The sequence below is a fragment of the Anomaloglossus baeobatrachus genome, chromosome 6 (genome assembly GCF_048569485.1).
Source record: "Anomaloglossus baeobatrachus isolate aAnoBae1 chromosome 6, aAnoBae1.hap1, whole genome shotgun sequence".
Taxonomy (NCBI): Eukaryota; Metazoa; Chordata; class Amphibia; order Anura; family Aromobatidae; genus Anomaloglossus; species Anomaloglossus baeobatrachus.
The window spans coordinates 443053422-443074213 of NC_134358.1; the positions used below are offsets into that span (position 1 = coordinate 443053422).

Here is a 20792-nt window from a genome sequence, read left to right on the forward strand (position 1 = left end):
GAATATAGGCTTATTTATTTTTTGGGGGAGAACAAGGAATGAGAAGGGGTTGTCCAAGTGGTAGAGGAACGCCTTTAAGTGCAGAAATCCTGCAACATCAAGATATCTCCATGTAAATTAGCTTGTGTGCATTTTGTTTTGGTTTTTTTTTTTAACGTGTTTTTATTGAGTTTGTCTTTTTCGTATGCCGTGTTTTATTGACAAAAACCAGGATAATTGTGGTATACTCCCCGCTGCTGTACAAAGAATCACTCCAAATAATAAAAGCGATAGAGGGGATATCTCTTTGAAACGCGTAGAATAAACCATCACCATCGCTTTTATTATTTGGAGTGATTCTTTGTACAGCAGCGCGGAGTATACCACAATTATCCTGGTTTTTGGTTTGCTTCTGCCTTTGGCACGTGGGATCGGCTGCAGCTGTTATATGTCTCTATACTGGCTGCAAGTCTCACAACCTTTCCAGGTGAGAGGTTTTCCTATTAAACAGTCACCATATTTTACACTGGTAAGACCCTATTGCACTCCTTATATCCACAGCTTTTTCCTGCGTTTTAATGACAGCTGATTTTTTTTGATACAGTCATGTGCGGATTACACGAGTTTTTGTCTTTTTGGTATGATGAGCTTTAAATACAGCTGCTCAGTTTTTGATACTGCATTATTTGACTTTGAACATGGGTATATCAATGAAGCTTTGTCAGAGTACATGCATTGTTGATGCGTTTCTGAAGAGAAAAGGCAGTAAATACGCATGTGCATTTTACCTGCATCTAGTACATGTCTATGGGGAAAATCTGCACATAAAACTGCATACCCACAAGAGGAATTGACATGTGGACCTGAAACAGGCGCAGGTCAGATTACGCAGAGTGAAAAAGAAGCACAGGGTGCTACAAATCCCATCCACTTTGCTGGGACTGTAAGACGTTTTTGATGAGGCGAAAATACACAGTGTCAAATAGTCAACAAAAGCTCATTGTTGGAACACAGCCGTATGCTGTGCTGTCCTGACGTATACATTTGTATAGGTGTATAGAGGCCTCCATCATACACTGAGAATGCAGCGCACTGCACTACCCTATACAAAAACCACACCAAAAAAACAAAAGGCAATCAATGGCTAGGACATGTAAGGACAGCAAACATGTAATGTAAGGGTAAGTTCACACAGTGCGTTTTTCGCAGCGTTTTTGGGGGTGCGTTTTTGGCCTCAAAACTGCATGACTTTGCTTCCCCAGCAAAGTCTATGAGTTTTCATTTTTGCTGTCGGCACACTTTTTTTAAGCTGCGTTTTTGAGCTTAAAAAAAATAAAAAAAAAAATGGACATGTCAATTCTTTCCTGCGTTTTCCCCCCATGCAATGCATTGGAAAAACGCAGAGATCAAAAACGCACCAAATTGCGGCAAAAACGCATGCGTTTTTGCCGCTTTTTTTGCAGCGGGTGTGTTTTTAGCGGCCAAAACCGCACAAAAACGCAGCGTAAAAAAACGCAGCGTGGGCACATAGCCTAAAAGGTATACCAAGTAGTATCAGAGGAATCGGAATTGTATCAGATTACTACATTTGATACTAAGCTACAGCTCATACAAAGCAAATCTCTGGTATCAAGTTTGATATAGTCCAAAGTGCCAAGCAGCCAATAAACCTTTTATACAGCAAATTGGGATAATACTGTAATCTGAGCAACGCTGCTATCCTCATCGCCAATAACAAAGAATACAGAATGGATCAAACACAATGGTGTGATTACATATCAGGACTTCAGTCACGTGATTGGATACTTATAGCATGCTCACGGCAGATACAGGTCCTCCCACCTCTCTATTATGTGCCCCACTGTCAGGGAGTGACGGTCGGAATTCTTATCTATTTGTATGGAATCCACCCACTAAGCAGTGCGCGAAACCCAATGCATATTATATATAAGAGAAATGCCCCTTTAAGCCCAGCAAGTGACCCAACACTATAATCAGTCTCTGTCCCTACTTTATACTGCTCTAAAAACACAACCTAAACCTGCTGACAGATTTCCTTTAGGCCAGTGAGAGAAACAAACATTCAGCTCAGAGGGGGTGAGTGAAATCCAGAGCCCCCTTCCCAAGCAGCAGCATCCAAATCTCACTTCCCAACTTCCACCACAGTGACGAAACCCAGAGCCATCCCCACAATATCACATGCAGCTTCAAGCACCCTTTTAACTTGCAGTATCATCCTATCTTCAGAAAAATTAAAAAGGAACCTGTCACCACTTTTTTGGCTATAAGCGGTGGCCACCACCACCGCAGGCTCTTATATACAACATTCTAACATGCTGTATATAAGAGCCCAGGCCGCTGTGACTACATAAAAAAACCACAATATAATACTTACCCAACGGTCGCTCTGCGGTGAAATCGGGTTTAATGGGAGTCTCCGTTGTCTGGCGCCTCCTCTTTCGGCCATCTTCGTTCCTCTTTCTGAAGCCTGTGCATAACGCGGCTACGTCATACACACTCGCCGGTCCCACGCATGCGCACTACAATACTTTGATCTAGGGCAGGGCGCTCAGGGCAGGGCTCAGGGCAGATCAAAATGCGGCTCCGACACCGGACAACGGAGACGCCCATTAAAAACTATTCCACAGCAGCGCGACCGTTAGGTATTATAAAGTGCTTTTTATGTTGTCACAGCGGCCTGGGCTCTTATATACAGCATGTTAGAATGCTGTATACAAGAGCCCGGTGGTGGTGGCCGCAGATTATACGCCAAAAAAGTGGTGACAGGTTCCCTTTAAGTATGGTGATCTCTCCAGCACTTAAAATGTGACTGCAGTTTAAATTTTTATCTCATAAATCAATAGTACACATGAAAGTAAGCAACTCTAATATTTATCAGGGAAATCTTCTTTAAAAATTCTCAATTCAGAGGTGAAATCTGAGTTCAGTGAACACTTTCCCATTCCTGACAGTTGGTGCATATGAGATTCTATCACAATGGGAGGAGCTAGAGGCAGAGCTCCGCCCCATCTTGTTCTATCTACATAAAATCTCTCAGTAGCAGCTCTCATCTCCAATCTCTGTAGGGGATAGTTCTTCACTGAATATACATTTGACCTGAGAATTGAGAATTTTGATAATGACTGATCAATTCTGGCAGAGAAAGTTGCTTATTTTCATGTGTACTATTGATTTATGAAACAATTAAAATATGCTTTAACCCAGTATATGGGCACCTAGACCTGCGCTTATCAGGGGCTACTCCTGCTTTTCATTTGTGTATTAGACCAGGTACTGATAAAACTTGCTGACAGCCACAAGCCACACATCACGGCTCCATGGGCCACAGGATGGTGGCCCTTTTTAGGCCTTGTTTACGTGCAGCATTTTTACCTGCAGCCAAAACCTGCTCTTTTGACAGTAAAAACACTGCATTCAAAATTCAGATTTAGTAGCGGATCAGGGCATGTTCACACCACGTGCTCCTAAATTCACTGGTTCCATTGGGACTTACATACGAACCCTCACAAAATGGGATATGGCTGCATGCACTGGTGGGGCCATTGACTACAAAGATGCAGACAGTCACAGTGCATTGTCAATGTGAAATCAAATAACTTATTTTTTTAACACTTTAGAAATCTTAATTTTTTAACACTGACAACCGGAGCTATGTTAGAATCATACGTCCTATGTTTACTAAAACGAGTTTTCAGTAGTCTCATTGTCATCACGGGCAGGATTTAAGTGACAGGCAACACCTCAGTACACATAGCATATGGCCATTTTCAGCTACAGCAACAAGTGCACATACCCTCAATGCTATGCTAACTGGTGTATGAGGTTGGGATCCATACGTTTTAGGTCTTCGCTGGATCTCTGGTATACGAAACCCCATGCTATGGTATAAGAACATGATCATGCCACCCCTGTCAATGTGAGTATTAACACCTAGGTACAAAGGTAGCACAACCATGTGTATACATCAGGGAATAGCTGTGAAAGAGAACCAGTCGGCACATCTGTGCACATGGATTTTGTGGCGGCCAGATGTGCCGATCACAAGACCTCTGGTGGAGAATCCAAAATCAGGCTGGAATGGCACTGTAGACGTCAACACACCAATATAGATCAGATAGATCTCCTCCGCTTATAAATCCACCACCCACTCAACAAGTTGGACCAAACGGAAAGACCTCAACTTACGACCTTCACTGCAGCATATGGACACCAGAAGTGGGGGGAGGGGGGGGGATCTGTCTTTTAGGACCCTCCTTTACAGCCAGTATATCAATCAGCTCTATTTAGCATATAAGCTTATAAAGTAACAGTCCTGTGCTCAGAATTACTTTAGATTTTTACTACTCCTAATAGTTGAGTGTTGGAGGTTGCTTGTTTCTGGAAAAGGGTGGTGAAAATAAAAAAAATAAAATTCTAACACCTTAAGGCTATGTACACGCTGCGTTTTTTAACACTGCGTTTTTGGCCGCTAAAAACGCACAAAAATGCACCCGTGGCAAAAAACATGCGTTTTTACCGCGATTTGGTGCGTTTTTGGCTGCGTTTTTCCAATGCATTGCATTTTCATTTTCCAATGCATTACAAAAGGTTTACTTTTTATGTTAGAAAAGGTGCAATTTAAACAATTTTTTAAAAACATTTATACGTTAATATTTTTGTCCCCTTAGGAGGCTTCAACGGTTACACTATACTGCAATACATTATAGCAGTAGGTAGAGAAATTGCTGGTGTTATTTGAATACCACTGTCCGTGATTGACTGTGGCATTTAAAATGAATAAACTGCAGTGCTGGGAGCAAAGTGTGCTGCTGCGGGTACAGGCAAACACCGTCTATAAGGAAGGCTCCAACTCCAGTCAGCTTCATACTTTGTGTAAAGTATATACCATTTTTTCCGGCGTATAAAAGACGACCCCCAGCTTTTCGGGTTAAAATAGAGTTTGGGATATATCGTATATACTCGAGTGTAAGCCTACCCGAGTAATATCTCCATTGTTTAGGGATGTCCCCTGCTGTAATGAGCCCATTGTTTAATAATGTCCTCCTGCTGGTTCCCTTCTGTCCCCCATCATGCCGTTTACACAATAAAATATATTGTCACCTGTCCTCCATGTCCGCGGTGTCGCCAGCTGCTTCTTGCAGTCCGCAGGCACACAGACCCCTTCGTGATAGCGTGAACGGAGCAGCCACTGCAGGCTGTAGTCATGGCTTTACTACAGTTGAATGCTTTACGGCGCCACAAAGCATTCAACTGCAGTAAAGCACCGTAGAGCATTCAACTGCAGTCAAGCCATGACGACACTGGACGCTATCACGGAGGGGTCTGTGTGCCTGTGGACTGCAAAAAGCAGCTGGAGGCACCGCGGGCACGGAGGACAGGTGAGAATATCTTTTATCGTGTGTAAATGATGCCACCATGCACCGCCATAGAAGACGACACCCAGTGTATAAGACGACCCCCGACTTTTGATTAGATTTTCAGGGGTTAAAAAGACTTCTTATACGCCGGAAAATACAGTAGATATTTTACTTGCTAATATAGTACCAGTAATTTCACAGCACTTTACAGATATCATCACTGACCACAATGGAAATCCTCTATTAGTATGTGTGTAATGCCCTATGCTTTCACTTGAAAAAACCTTTAAATTATTTAAAGGGATGCACTATTAAAAGGGACTGAACTCATTGAAATTAAAGGAATGGTGGACGGAGTTTATGGTACCTAATAATCAGCATAAAGACACACCTATGTTACTTTGGGACACAGTGAAGGCAGTATTACGGGGCAGAACGATAGCCCGTTTCCTATTTGAAGAAAAAGGCTCAACTTAAATTTACTGAAACCTCCCATAAATTGAGGGAAGCATATACTTCTGTTCAAAAAAGAATCTTGATAGGGACCATAAAGATAGATGGGTAATAGCCCAAAAGGCTTTTAATGAGTGGGTGGAAAAACGGGAACAAACGGCTAGGTCAATGCAGGAAGCTACATTACATCGCTTTGGAAATAAAGCAGGGAAAATACTGGCCAATTTAGCGAAAAATAGGATTATAACTCAGGGACCCATGCAAATAAAAAGCCAAACAGGGGAGATACACAGAAACCCTAAGACAATAATTGAGATTTTAGGCGCGTGTTATAGAAACCTTTACTCATCAGAAAAGCGAAACGAATTTCCCGATAATCTCTTATCTAAAGTGATACTACCTCGACTCACAGAAGAACATCGAACTTTTCTAAATGCCACAATTACGGGGGAAGAAATATTGGGGACAATCAACTTCCCTGGCTATGTCGGATTTACAGGAGAATTCTATAAAAACAGTAAAGGAAGAGATCTTACCTACTTTCATAGAGCTGTATAATAGCATATTAGAAGGTAACAAGTCTTTCCAAAATAATAACCGGGCATTTATAAAATTGATCCCGAAACGGGAAGGGCCCGAAGGATCCTGGTTCATATAGGCCCATATCACTTAACATAGATATGAAGATAATGTCAAAAATTATGGCAAATCGTCTAGCTATAATTCTTCCCTACAGTGCTGGCCAAAAGTATTGGCACCCCTGAAATTCTGTCAGATAATACTCAGTTTCTTCTTGAAAATGATTGCAATCACAAATTCTTTGGTATTATCTTCATTTAATTTGGCTTCAATGAAAAAAGAAAAAAAAAATTGTCATAAAGCCAAATTGGATATAATTCCACACCAAACAAAAAAGGGGGTGGACAAAAGTATTGGCACTGTTTGAAAAATCATGTGATGCTTCTCTGAGGCTGCTTTCACACTACGTCTTTTTAACATGCGTCCTGAACGTTTTTGTAACGCAGAAACGGATCCAGTGCAAATGCGTTTTCATTTCAATGCATTTGCAATGGACTCGCGTTAACATGCGTTCACCTGCGTTCACCTGCGTTATAGTGAGGATCCAGCGACTTGCAGTTTTTTAACATCTTTCAAAAACGCTACTTGTAGCATTGTTGAGCTGTGTCCAAATACTGCAAATTGCTGGATCCTGACTAAACAGCACGCAAACGCATGTGAACGCTGGCGTGCTGATAGACAGGATGCTGCTTGCTCTACTGAGCATGCACAGAAGCCAGCCTCCGTGATCAGTCTCTCCCCTCCCTCCCTCTCTCTGTCTCTCCCCCTTCCTCTCTCTCCCACCTGAGAGCTGCGGACACTCGTAACCAAGGTAAATATCGGGTAACCTCTTCTCTTAGTTACCCGATGTTTACGTTGGTAACGTGTGCAGGGAGCCCGGCTCCTAGCAGCTGCAGACGCTTGTAACCAAAGTAAATATCGGGTATCCAAGCAAGTATACCCGATGTTTACCTTGGTTACGAGCCTCGCAGCTGTCAGATGCCGGCTCCCAGTCTGGCACGTTTAGTTCCCATCACTCCCGATCACATGACTCCAATGCCCGCCCCTAAACATCCAGTGACAGGATCCTGCAAAGTAACACATGCGTTTGCATGCATTTTTTGCTGTAAAAGCAGGATCCGCTTTTGCAGCAAAAAAACGTTCAGGACGCATGGTTAAAAGACGTAGTGTGAAAGCAGCCTAATTTGTGTAATTAACAGCACCTGTAACTTACCTGTGGCACCTAACAGGTGTTGGCAATAACTAAATAAATCACACTTGCAGCCAGTTGACATGGATTAAAGTTGACTCAACCTCTGTCCTGTGTCCTTGTGTGTACCACATTGAGCATGGAGAAAAGAAAGAAGACCAAAGAACTATCTGAGGACTTGAGAATCCAAATTGTGAGGAAGCATGAGCGATCTCAAAGCTACAAGTCCATCTCCAAAGACCTGAAAGTTCCTGTGTCTACGGTGCGCAGTGTCATCAAGAAGTTTAAAGCCCATGGCACTGTGGCTAATCTTCCTAGTTGTGGAAGGAAAAGAAAAAATTGACAAGAGATTTCAAAGCAAGATTGTGCGGATGGTAGATAAAGAACCTCGACTAACATCCAAACAAGTTCAAGCTGCCTTGCAGTCCGAGGATACAACAGTGTCAACCTATAATATCCGTCGGGGACTGTATGGTAGTATACCCAGGAAGACCCCACTTCTTACCCAGAGAAATAAAAAAGCCAAGCTGGAGTTTGCCAAAACTTACATGAAAAAGCCTAAAAAGTTTTGGAAGAATGTTCTCTGGTCAGATGAGACAAAAGTAGAGCTTTTTGGGAAAAACCATCAACATAGTTTACAGGAAAAAAAAAAAAAAAGGCATTCAAAGAAAAGAACAAGGTCCCTACAGTCAAACATGGTGGAGGTTCCCTGATGTTTTGGGGTTGCTTTGCTGCCTCTGGCACTGGACTGCTTGACCGTGTGAATGGCATTATGAAGTCTGAAGACAACCAACAAATTTTGCAGCATAATGTAGGGCCCAGTGTGAGAAAGATGGGTCTTCCTCAGAGGTCATGGGTCTTCCTCAGAGGTCATGGGTCTTCCTCAGAGGTCATGGGTCTTCCTCAGAGGTCATGGGTCTTCCTCAGAGGTCATGGGTCTTCCTCAGAGGTCATGGGTCTTCCTCAGAGGTCATGGGTCTTCCTCAGAGGTCATGGGTCTTCCTCAGAGGTCATGGGTCTTCCCTGATCGAGGTCATGGGTCTTCCCTGATCGAGGTCATGGGTCTTCCTCAGAGGTCATGGGTCTTCCTCAGAGGTCATGGGTCTTCCTCAGAGGTCATGGGTCTTCCTCAGAGGTCATGGGTCTTCCTCAGAGGTCATGGGTCTTCCTCAGAGGTCATGGGTCTTCCTCAGAGGTCATGGGTCTTCCTCAGAGGTCATGGGTCTTCCTCAGAGGTCATGGGTCTTCCTCAGAGGTCATGGGTCTTCCTCAGAGGTCATGGGTCTTCCTCAGAGGTCATGGGTCTTCCTCAGAGGTCATGGGTCTTCCTCAGAGGTCATGGGTCTTCCTCAGAGGTCATGGGTCTTCCTCAGAGGTCATGGGTCTTCCCTGATCGAGGTCATGGGTCTTCCCTGATCGAGGTCATGGGTCTTCCCTGATCGAGGTCATGGGTCTTCCCTGATCGAGGTCATGGGTCTTCCCTGATCGAGGTCATGGGTCTTCCCTGATCGAGGTCATGGGTCTTCCCTGATCTTTTCTGAATGAAGCCGGCCTGTGCCGGGGAAATCGGTTACAGTGCTGGCCAAAAGTATTGGCACCCCTGCAATTCTGTCAGAAATACTCAGTTTCTTCTTGAAAATGATTGCAATCACAAATTCTTTGGTATTCATTTATTTTGCTTGCAATGAAAAACACAAAACAGAATGAAGCAAAATTCAAATCGTTGATCATTTCACACAAAACTCCAAAAATGGGCCAGACAAAAGTATTGGCACCCTTAGCCTAATACTTGGTTACACACCCTTTAGCCAACATAGCTGCGATCAACCACTCCCGGTAACCATCAATGAGTTTCTTACAATGCTCTGCTGGAATTTTAGACCATTCTTCTTTGGCAAACGGCTCCAGGTCCCTGAGATTTGAAGGGTGCCTTCTCCAAACTGCCATTTTGAGATCTCTAGACAGGTGTTCTATGGGATTCAGGTCTGGACTCATTGCTGGCCACTTTAGTAGTCGCCAGTGCTTTCTATCAAACCATTTTCTAGTGCTTTTTGAAGTGTGTTTTGGGTCATTGTCCCGCTGGAAGACCCATGACCTCTGAGGAAGGAGTCATTTCCTAACACTAAATATTAGGAAAGTTCTTCTTGTTCTAGATAGGGTTAACCTTCAGCCTCTGAAAGGAGAATCTCCTGCTTTGCTTACCAATAGATGCTGAGAAAGCCTTTGATAATATTGAGTGGGCATGGCTTTATAAAGTTCCAGATGAAATGCTTTTTTCGGGGTCATTTTATACTTGCATCAGAGAAATTTACACAAATCCGATGGCTCAAGTATACATTCCAGGATATCTGTCAGACCCTTTTCCGTTATGGAAAGGAACCAGACAGGGTTGCCCCCTTTCCCCATTACTTTTTAATCTGGCTCTGGAACCATTGGTAAGATTGTTGTCTGCACATAGCATCTTTCAGGGTATTTCTGTAAATAATAGGCAAATTCAGTCAGCTTTTTTTGCTGATATGTTGCTTTTCCTTTCGAATCTAGTTAAGCAGGTCCCCGAGATTTTACATATTTTGCGAGAGTTTGGAGCATACTCAGGCTTCAAAATTAATGCGTCAAAGTACAAGCTTCTATACCTGGGAGGGACAAATGTTCAAACACGGGATCAGAACCCTTGTGAAGGAATTACATTGCCCAAGAAACCCTTTATAGTCTAAACTATCCACCCCTTCTGAACCGAATAGAGCAAGATCTTAAAAGATGACACTCCCTTCCATTGAACCTAATTGGCAGAGTCCACCTAATTAAGATGATGTCGATATCAAAATTAATGTATCATCTTCAAACACTTCCCCTGCTGCTTCTCAAGCATAGAGATGATGTTGTCCAGCTAAATAGAGCTTATTCACACTTCATTTGGAGGGGGAAATGCCATTGTATAGGGCTAAAGAAGTTGATGGCATCTAAGGTTCATGGAGGTCTCAGTTTGCCGAACATTCGGGGTTACAATATAGCCTGTTTGACTAGATGTATATTGGATTGGATTAAAGGCTCTAGGCATTAAGCTGGGTTTACACACTGCAACATCTCAAACGACATCGCTGTAACGTCACCGGTTTTGTGACGCAATAGCGATGTTGTAGTGTGTGAAACCTATCAGCGACCCGGCCCCTGCTGTGACGTTGTAATCGTTACAAATCGTTCAGGACCATTCCTAGGTCCTTTGTTTCCCGCTGTGCAGCATGAAGTTTCAGTGTGTGAAGACTTTGCAGCGACTTTGTTAGCAACTTCCTTTCAAAAGGCTGCTTATCAACGTCCCCAACAACCAGCTAGGTCGCTCTGCAGGTCCGGATCGCTGTTGAGTTGTTGGCCAGGTTTGCCTGTTTCACCAGAGACTTAGCAGAGACTTAGGGAGGTCGCTATTGCGTCACCAAACCGGTGACGTTACAGCGATGTCCTTTGCGATGTTGCAGTGTGTCCACTGCAACATCGCAACCCTGCAACATCGCAACATTGCAGTGTGTCCACTGCAACACTGTGTCCAGCTTTATTCAGCGTTGGAGCTTGAGAACGACTATACACAACCTTGGGATCTGGTGGCATTGCTTCATACTAAGCAGGCCAATCTCCCAGTGAAAATCAAGCACTCTTCCTTATTTAAAAGACACAGTTGCAACCAGGGCTGTGGAGTCGGTAGACTCAGACTCAGACTCAGACTCAGACTCAGACTCAGACTCAGACTCAGACTCAGACTCAGACTCAGACTCAGACTCAGACTTATATTGATTATAGTTAGGTGAAAAATTTATTGTAGTACATGAATATGTGTATGTGAACATTAGACATTTAATAATTTTTATGATACAATAATCAAGATATTTGGATAGAACATAAAATATATTTATTGGATACAACTTTAGAACACAAAAAACTGTAATAAATTGTAAATATGTAATACACTATGTAATATACAGTAGATTACATATATATCTTGTGTGTGTATATACACTGTGTATATATATATATATAATATTACATATTTACAATTTATTAGTTTTTTGTGTTCTAAAGTTGTATCCAATAAATATTTTATGTTCTATCCAAATATCTTGATTATTGTATCATAAAAACAATTAAATGTCTGATGTTCACATTATACTACAATAAATGTTTCACTTAAATATAAGCATTATACTAAATGTTATTATTTAGTAAAATATTCAGCACATTCTGCATTGCACTCCTGTCCCCAATTTATTATATATTTTAGGAGTCGGAGTCGGTGCATTTTATACCAACTCCGACTCCACCAAAATGAGCTCCGACTCCGACTCCACGACTCCGACTCCGACTCCACAGCCCTGGTTGCAACGTGGAAGGCGTTGAGGAAAGATTACAAACTTCCCCATAAAATATCCAAATACTTGCCTATATGGGGGAATCCAGAGTTTGTGCAAGGGACAAGCAATAAGCCGTTTGAAGAGTGGAAGGTGAGGGGTATAAAAACTCATCTCTTGCACACCTCAGAGCCTAGATAGTTGAGTGGAGACGAAATTCCAGCGCAGTGTGGCTTGGGGCCTAACCAGCTAATCCAATATGGCCAAGTGAGATATAGTATTATGACTCAGTTGCATGATGTGACACAGGAGGTAGTGTTTAAGTCCTTTGAATGTTTGGTAAAGAACTAATCTCTCTCCTCTCTTTATTGAGCCATACGTACGTGCTCTACTCATAGGGCAGCACTCGGAGGTTTTTGATTTGCGGACGCGTCTATGGGTGTAAAGATCACGGGAGGGTGGAATGCTCTACGTAAATCGATTTTAAATGAGCATTGGCGAGAAACCCAATTTAGAATAATGCATAAGGCAATTTATGGTTTCAATCTCCCTCCATCAGCAACAAAACTGGACAGGCTTACGTTTTGCATGTGGAACTGATCTCCTTCATGGGTTGTTGTCCTGCCCCCATTTGAGTCCTTTATGGCCACAGATCACAAGTTGTATACGAAAGGTGTGGGGTCTTGAAGTCCGGCTCTCACCTGGCTTCGCCCTTTTTCACCATTGGGAGGAGGGGAACGATATTAAAGGGAAGATGACTAACCCACCCCGACTTATACATGTGATACTTCTGGCAGCCAAGAGAGCGATACTTAATAAATGGTTGGAGTCTGGGGTCTCCGCGTTTGAGATCTTGGGTCAGCTCATGCATCTTCTTGAAATAGAAGGACTGGATGCAGAAAGGAGGGCGGATAGAATACGACAACATTTTAACAAATGGAAGAAATTCATATTGGCCTATTGTACTTGGGAGGAGATAGGATTATGTCACCTTTCAAGGACACAGTCTGGTATCATACCGAAAAATTGAAGGATACATTGGATGGCTTGAAGGTGGAGGAGGAAAGGCCGAAAGGTGACCAAAAGGAATCAAGTTGGGCGAGGAGGAAAATAACCGATTTTGAGTAGGACTTTATTATATGTCATTACCATGTTCATAAGGGTTAAATAGGGGGAAACGATAAGAATGTGGGGTTAAGGAGTCCTTGCCTTCCTTTGCTTTGCCATGTTATGGTTAGTGAATCTAAAACTTTGTTATGGAATTTGTGATGGTCAAACAGGACATTGTAATTTCAGTGCTGAATCCGTTTATGCCAGTGTTATAGGTTATTGAAAAATTTTAATAAAAATAAATAGTTAAAAAAAGGGACCAAACCTTAGCCCAAATGCAGCAAAACCTGAAAATGAGCGCTAATAGCACGTAGAACGAAACGGACAGGGGGGCATTTATCAAAATTGTACAGCCATAAATCAAACCTCATTACCTAAAGGGTTATTCCCATCGCCAAGATCAAATCCAAATATGTAGTAGGATAATAATATTAGCAAATATCTCCAATTAGAAATGTAGTACAGTTCTCCTGACTCTTACCTCATGTGCAAGGCATTGCAGCTTAGGTATCTATGGCTAGGACCACTCAGTGATAGTTGGCTGCTCATGGTCATAACCATGGACACCAAGCTGCAATACCCTGCACATGAGGTAAGGGACATGGTTATATCAGGAGAACTATACTACATTTCTAATTGGAGGTATTTGCTAATATTACACCTACTCCATATTGGGATAAGATTTTGGAGATATGAATAAACCTTTAATAGTCAAATACATTTCACCACACATCCCTTAAGCTGCTGGACATACATATGAGAAACGCCAACAGCCCTATTGTCATATCTTTAAACTCGTCAAACAGTTGTATATTGACTAAAAGGGCCACTTAATATGGTGGTTTTGGTGGTCTCCTAAAAAGAGCCACTCCTTGGCTACGTCCTTCCCGGAGGGATATCTGGCTAGTTCTGTGTTGAGACTCCTAACAGAGGCTCCACGGACCTTTTTTCATTTGCATACTTCCCAGGGGGCAATGCACCTAGGATTTCACTATTTGAGCGCCTTTGTTGGCTGCTGGCAGTGTTTTCTCTGGCTGGTCTCCCCAAGATCAGTGATTGTTTTGTCTTGAACAGCCCCACACGTCACTCCCCCGACATCATCTGTAGGGCGAGTGTCGGGAGACCGCATAAAGATCAGATGTTTAGCCGATCCCTCAACTTACATATAAAAAGTGCATGTCTCCTAACATTTAGGACAAGGAATGGTGAGATCACTGATCTCTTAGGACATGATTGGGTAGACCTCTGTCAAAAAGGGGAATTTTTTTTTTTTAAATTACTGACCGGTAATTATTTTTCCAGAAGACACGACAGCGCCACCAGAGAACGCGCCACCAGAGACCGCGCCACCAGAGACCGCGGACCTGTCGTGGTGAAGGGAAAAAAGATGCATCACCAGTAGGGATGAGTGGACCGTGGAAATTCGGGTATGCCAGGTTCAGGCTGACTTTAGTTAAGAATTCAGTCAGGACCTGGACTTGACCCCATATAAGTCAATGGGGATACAAACTTCTGTGCTGTAAAATTGTTGTATTAAGGGCTAATGGGCTGCAAAGGGAAGCAAAATGGGCGCAATTACCCTGCAAACAAAACGTGGATAGGGAATAAATAAGTTTAAAAACGGCGTAGTTCAGTAACCCGGGTTCGTGATGGTGACAACCAACGGTGGCCATGGCAGCAGTTGCGTCATGGTGATCACATTACAGGGATCTGATCGCCAGGGAGAAGTAAGCGATTCCTGTCCTTGCCTCCTGAATGCTGCGATCACTATTGATAAACCAGGTAATGTAAAGGAACTGATCCTCGTCACTCGTGTGTGGGACAAAAACGTTTTAGCCAGATGCCTATGCAGTGGTTAAATATAGCAGACATATAGAAAGCGTAAAAAGGGGCATTCTCATTTGCAAGATCTTATCCCAATATGCAGTAGATGTAATAATATTATCAAATACGTTTAGTTAGAAATGTTGTATAGTTCTGCTGATTCACTATGTCGCTTACCTCATGTGCAGGGCATTGCAGGACCTTAGATGTCCATGGTTATGACCATGCATATAGTCAAAGTTAGTTGCTAGTGGTCATAGCCATGGATACCCAAGGTCCTGCAATGCCCTGCACATGAGATGAGCGACAGTGAATCAGGAGAACTATACTACATTAGAGGTATTGGTTATAAATAATGATAAAATATTACAGCTACTACATATTGGGATAAGATCTTGGAGATGGGAATAACCCTGTAAAAAGAGAAAAACAATATTGTACCATGACTGAAAATAGACGTCACTAGGTTGGAATCGGATGCCAATGATGCCAGACATGTCCCCAGCAAGGCAGTGAACATCATAGAGAAGTTTTACACATATTTATAGGCTCATTACTTCCTCAAATGATTTGTGAAAAGACTGAAAATATATACGGAAAACAGAGCTGATAAGCTAGTACAGAGCCCACAGGACTATACCCCCCACTCTAATCAATATAATCAATTGGTGGGTGCACTTGCTGGAAATAACCCGTTCTTATCCACCTACTCGCCTTTCACCACGGCCTTTCAGAAGCACAGGATTTCAATGTTCAATTCCTTACACGACCATTTTGGCTGCATTTACTTCCTTAAACCCAAAGCATGTGTCAAGGCCAAACATTGACTCAAATAATTACTGAGTGTTTGGTTCCTTCCGTGACACTGTCTTGTGAGCACCAAGGAAAGAATCAAAGCAGCTACAAATAAATGTGGACTTCACTTAAAAGGAATGTCTGCTATTTGACAAGCCCTGGTTAAAAAGGGGTTGTCCAGGACGGTTTTATTTTCCTATGGGCTGAAGAACAGGCAGATATTCTCTAATTATCTGCCCAGCGCAGAGCGGCCACAGCAGCGATTCTGCGTCCTCCTCTGACATCACATTGTCAGGGCAGCAGCTTCTCTTCCGCTCTGCTGACGGGGCGTGACTGTTGAGGTCATGCTGAGTGACAGCCAGAAACTCCATGCCTAACTTCGAGGAGCCGACTGTACATATATGCTTTGTCCTTAGGTCACAAAATAGGAGGGCTCTAAAGCCGATAAATCCCTGGTAAATTAGAGAATACCCCCAAATAATAAAACGGGCAAAAGGGTACCTGTACTTTGTACCGTACTTCACCTGCATTTGCAATTTGGAACCACCTAATTGAGAGCAACATGATGTATGGACAAAAACCTTGATTTCAGCAATATGTGATTTACTAGATTGCTTGCTATAGTTTTGATAGAAGAAGAAGCCCAGTAAGTGACATTGCAGGAGTCCGGGTCTCTGCCCCTACTTCATGCTGCTCTCAGATGGAGTAGGAAAACCTGGTGACAGATTCCACAATAGACAAAGCCATGGCAAGAACTGGGCAGGGTGACGATCGGGTATGGTTATTCTGGCTTGACCTAATATATAGGCACCATACAAAGTAAAGCTAAATGATTTCATTGGAGAAAATTGCCCATTTGTCCCCTCTCCAGTCTTCTCCAATTCCAGATTACTGTACAGATCGTGGGTAGAGAAAAAGACTTTGAGCAGGTACACAGAGAGCCATAAGTATATATATATATAATCCTGTAATCTGGCATCTGATAGTCCATTACTGAATTGCACAGTAATCTGGTACAAGAGGAACCGGAAAAAAATATAAAATAAAAAAAGTCCAATTCTGATCCTCGGCGGATTACACAGATTAACACAACGGTAGTATCAGATTTTAGTTTGGGCTGACCTACTGGGGTTCTATGTGCTTATCTGCAAACATCTAATAATCCAGACCCACGCCATGCCCCCTTAATGCTGGATTACAGGAATAACACTGTATGTATTCTGTACCTTATAGATTTGTAAACCCAAAGAAATTGATATTCCTGGTGAACGCCATGTAATCACAAGGCAGGGCTGTAACCCGAGCCACAATCTCATAATCACTATAGTTTGAGCAGCCGCTAACTGAGGAGGCGGCTCTGGATCTCATAGCCCGGCGCTCAGTCCTGCCAGACAGCGATGTGACAGTGCACCAGAGAGAAGGGCATATGGCAGGGTGGCAGATCAAGCTCATCCTCACCCCTCCCTCCCAAAAATCAAATCATCTCCTGCGGACAAGGAATGTGCCGCAAACAACATGAAAACGTAGGAGTCATGAAGAAGAGAAAGAAGGCGGGGGGGCAGGAGGCTCATCACTTACATCAAGGAGCCGGAGGGCAAAGATTTACCATCTCTTATGGAGATGAAGAAGCCCCCTCCTTACCAGACAGATGCCCACAAGATCACGAGAAAATACACACTTCTATGCTAAAGACATTACACCATCTTGTCAGGAGGCAGAGGATGCCAGCCCCTGCTACCCAGGATATACCAAGGCATTAGAGAAGCAGTATGTGGCGGCAATGAATGACTACACCTCAGAAGTCGCCCAGAACATAGTGCCAAGTGATACATGGGAAATGCTAGGAGATGGTCAGCTCCTTATCTTCTAGATAGTGTATGCCAAGACTGATCATCCAGTGTACAGACATAGCACAAGCCAGTGTATGAGGGGCACAGCAACCAAGCGTACATGCAAGTGACCGATTATTACAGTGTGCCCTACAGACATAGCACCTGCCAGTGTACGAGGGGGCACAGCGACATGCCAGTGTATGAGGGGCACAGCAACCAAGCGTACATGCAAGTGACCGATTATTACAGTGTGCCCTACAGACATAGCACCTGCCAGTGTACGAGGGGGCACAGCAACCAGGTGTACATGCAAGGGACCGATTACAGTGTGCCCTACAGACATAGCACCTGCCAGTGCACGAGGGGGCACAGAGACATGCCAGTGTATGAGGGGCACAGCAACCAGGTGTACATGCAAGGGATTGATTACAGTGTGCCCTACCAGTGTGCACCTGCCAGTGCACGAGGGGGCACAGTGACATGCCAGGGCACGAGGGGGCACGGCGACCAGTGACATGCCAGTGTATGAGGGGCACAGCAACCAGGTGTACATGCAAGTGACTGATTACAGTGTGCACATGCCAGTGCACGAAGGGGCACAGTGATATGCCAGTGCACGAGGGGGGCACAGCAACCAAGTGCATGTCAGTGCACAATCACCCTACAAACATAGCCCATGCCAGTGTACGAGAGGCACAGAGACCAAATGCATGCCAGCGTATACTTCCAGTCACACACCACAATAAAGTGCCTAACAGTCCTGTACAAGTAAAATATATCTTTGTACCGTGTTAGCCAGTAGAGAAAAAAATTGTTTAAAAGAACAGAGAGTCCTCAGTGGTTGATACCTTTTAATGGCTAACTGAAAAGATGGTAATAATTGCAAGCTTTCGAGACTACTCAGGTCTCTTCATCAGGCATGGTATAACACAAAATCTGAAGAGTCATGTATAAATACGTATAAATACGTGACTCTTCAGATTTTGTGTTATACCATGCCTGATGAAGAGACCTGAGTAGTCTCGAAAGCTTGCAATTATTACCATCTTTTCAGTTAGCCATTAAAAGGTATCAACCACTGAGGACTCTCTGTTCTTTTAAACAATTTTTAACAGTCCTGTATAATGTATATGCCGCTGTATGAAAGTGCCAAGCACATGCCAGTGCCTGATCACCCAGAACATATACCAGCAGCTAATAAACCAATGCATGCCAGCTGGTAGTGACCCAGTCCACTGCACTAGTGCCAGGCCAGTGCCTGCCTCCCGCCATAGTACATGCCAGCTCTGCATGGCCTGCTGACATAAGTGACAGCCTCCAGACTCATTTTCTACCAAAGTTTCGCTGTAGAGCGGAGCCCTCTGACAAGGCACAGCCCTGGGCAGCAGTACGCTACACCATGGTCACTCCCTACAGGTGGAGTACTGTGCCCACCTGCCACAAGGGGCGCCCTGCAGCATGGCAGACGGGCAGTGTCCGCAGCCCGTGCTGGGATCCGCCTCCTGCACGTTGCCCTCCCTCCCCGGCACACAGCGGGCACTCACCAGGGGTCGAACTCGTGGATGATGCTCTCAAAGCGTATAACTGCGAAGAGCCTGGAGCTGAAGCCGGCCAGCCAGGCCAGGAAGAGGATGGTGAAGGAGAGCAGGGACTGCCAGCCCGCCGGCTGCGACAAGCCCCCCGAGAGCCCTCCCCCGGGGGGGTCCGAGCGCCCGGAGCTCAGGGCGGGGGAGGAGGCCCCGGAGTTGACGGTTGCCGCTTTGTGCTTATTATCCAGGGCTGCGTGCTCCGCCATGTTGGATTCCCCCCCGCTGGCCGCTCCGCCTCCTCCTCCCGGGGTGGGGGTGTGTGTTGAGGGCGGGAGGGGGCTGTGGACGGTCGGTGGCTGCTCGGGAATGAGGAGGGAGCTTCACAATGCGCGGGGCTCGTCCGCTGGAGGACACCGGTCTCCTCCGCTGCTCCGTGTCGCTAGAGGTCGAGAATCCGTCGCAGCGTCCGAGCACGCCGTCCACATCACAGTCCCGGGAGTAATCCAGACGGAGGCGGCAGCACGGGAGCCGCTCAGCGCTCCGCTCTCGGCTCAAATGACATTTCCTAGTCAGAGCTGAGGGGAAGGAGGGGCGTCGTGACAGACCACTCCCATTCTCCCAGTCCCTAAACTCCCCGCCAATAAACAAGCGACAGGTACGTGGGAGGCGGAGCTAGGGAAACACTAGAGCCAGTGGCAGACAATAGACAGCTAACGCCCGCCTTTTTCCGCTGGTGATGACGTCACTCGGAGGCGGGACCTCGCTGACACTTCTCTGTGGGCCTAAGGCACGTGCTGTCAGATGAACTGGAAAAAGGAAAAGCGTGAAGTGATTGACGGGCCTTTTCCACCAATAGTGATGTAAGACAGATGGGAAGGGCGGGGACTCTACGGAGACTGCGGAAAATGGGCTGGGGGCGTGGCTTCCAATTATTTCTCACCAATGTGTGTGATTCTGCCGTCAACTCATTCATTGCCGGGAACGTGCGAGCAGCGGCGGCTGCACCCGGCGAGACCTGCGCCCGGTGTCACCGTGTCGTCGTCGGCCATTATCCCGTGTGTGACCGGTGTGTGCACGGGGGGCAGTGTGTGCCTGCTCATCCCCAGTGATAAGTGCACGTCCTCACCACCACTGTCAGAGATCACACAAAACGATCACCCCCAATCGACGAGCGATCACCGACATTCAGTGCTTGTACATCGGGAGACACTGTGTCACCATGTGTAATGGATGACAGGACCGCTGCGGTATAACCTCCGCTCCCGTGTGTAGGCAGGCCCCGGTCACTGTACTGTTATCCATGCTGTCACTGTGGATATCGCACTGTGTGGACAGACCCCTTACCAATACCCAGAGATGTATCTAGGCTTTCTGGCACCCGGGGCAAGACGTCAGTTTGGCGCCCCCCATGTGACCAATCATTCATGTGTGATTTGCACACTCAGTCACGTGAGTGCGCTTATTAATTGAATTCAATTTTCAAAGCGAAACAGGAAGAGAAGCCAGTTATCACATGCAGGTATGAAAATCACATATGAGTGGAGCGCCAAATGATGACTGCTGGAACCAGAAGCAGAGCTGAATCCTGACAGGGAGTATATTACACGCTGTTATGATTGGGCTACAGTGCTTAAGTTTATAAGTAAAGGGGTTGTCCAGGTTTGAGATGAAAATCTGCAGTCACTGTGTGACTGCAGCCTTCTGAATTCTCACAGTGCGCACACTGCCCGCTGTCAGGATTCCCTGCTGCTGGCCGTGAGAGTGGGCGGTCACGAAAGTGCAAGTGTGTG

At 44.8% G+C, this 20792-nt stretch overlaps 1 protein-coding gene across 2 annotated transcripts in view; it reads right to left on the minus strand.

Annotated features, from left to right (window-relative positions):
- The window catches only part of STT3B (STT3 oligosaccharyltransferase complex catalytic subunit B), a 195018-nt gene extending 175369 nt beyond the window's left edge, over nucleotides 1-19649 (minus strand). Inside the window, exon 1 of one of the 2 annotated variants that reach the window (XM_075315244.1) lies at nucleotides 19018-19647. In XM_075315244.1, coding sequence (XP_075171359.1) covers nucleotides 19018-19268 — 251 coding nt within the window. In that variant the 5' untranslated portion in view covers nucleotides 19269-19647. Of the gene's footprint in view, nucleotides 1-19017 lie in introns of both variants that reach the window. The other variant, XM_075315245.1, reaches the window with a different exon arrangement.
- Nucleotides 19650-20792: the final 1143 nt, after the last annotated feature.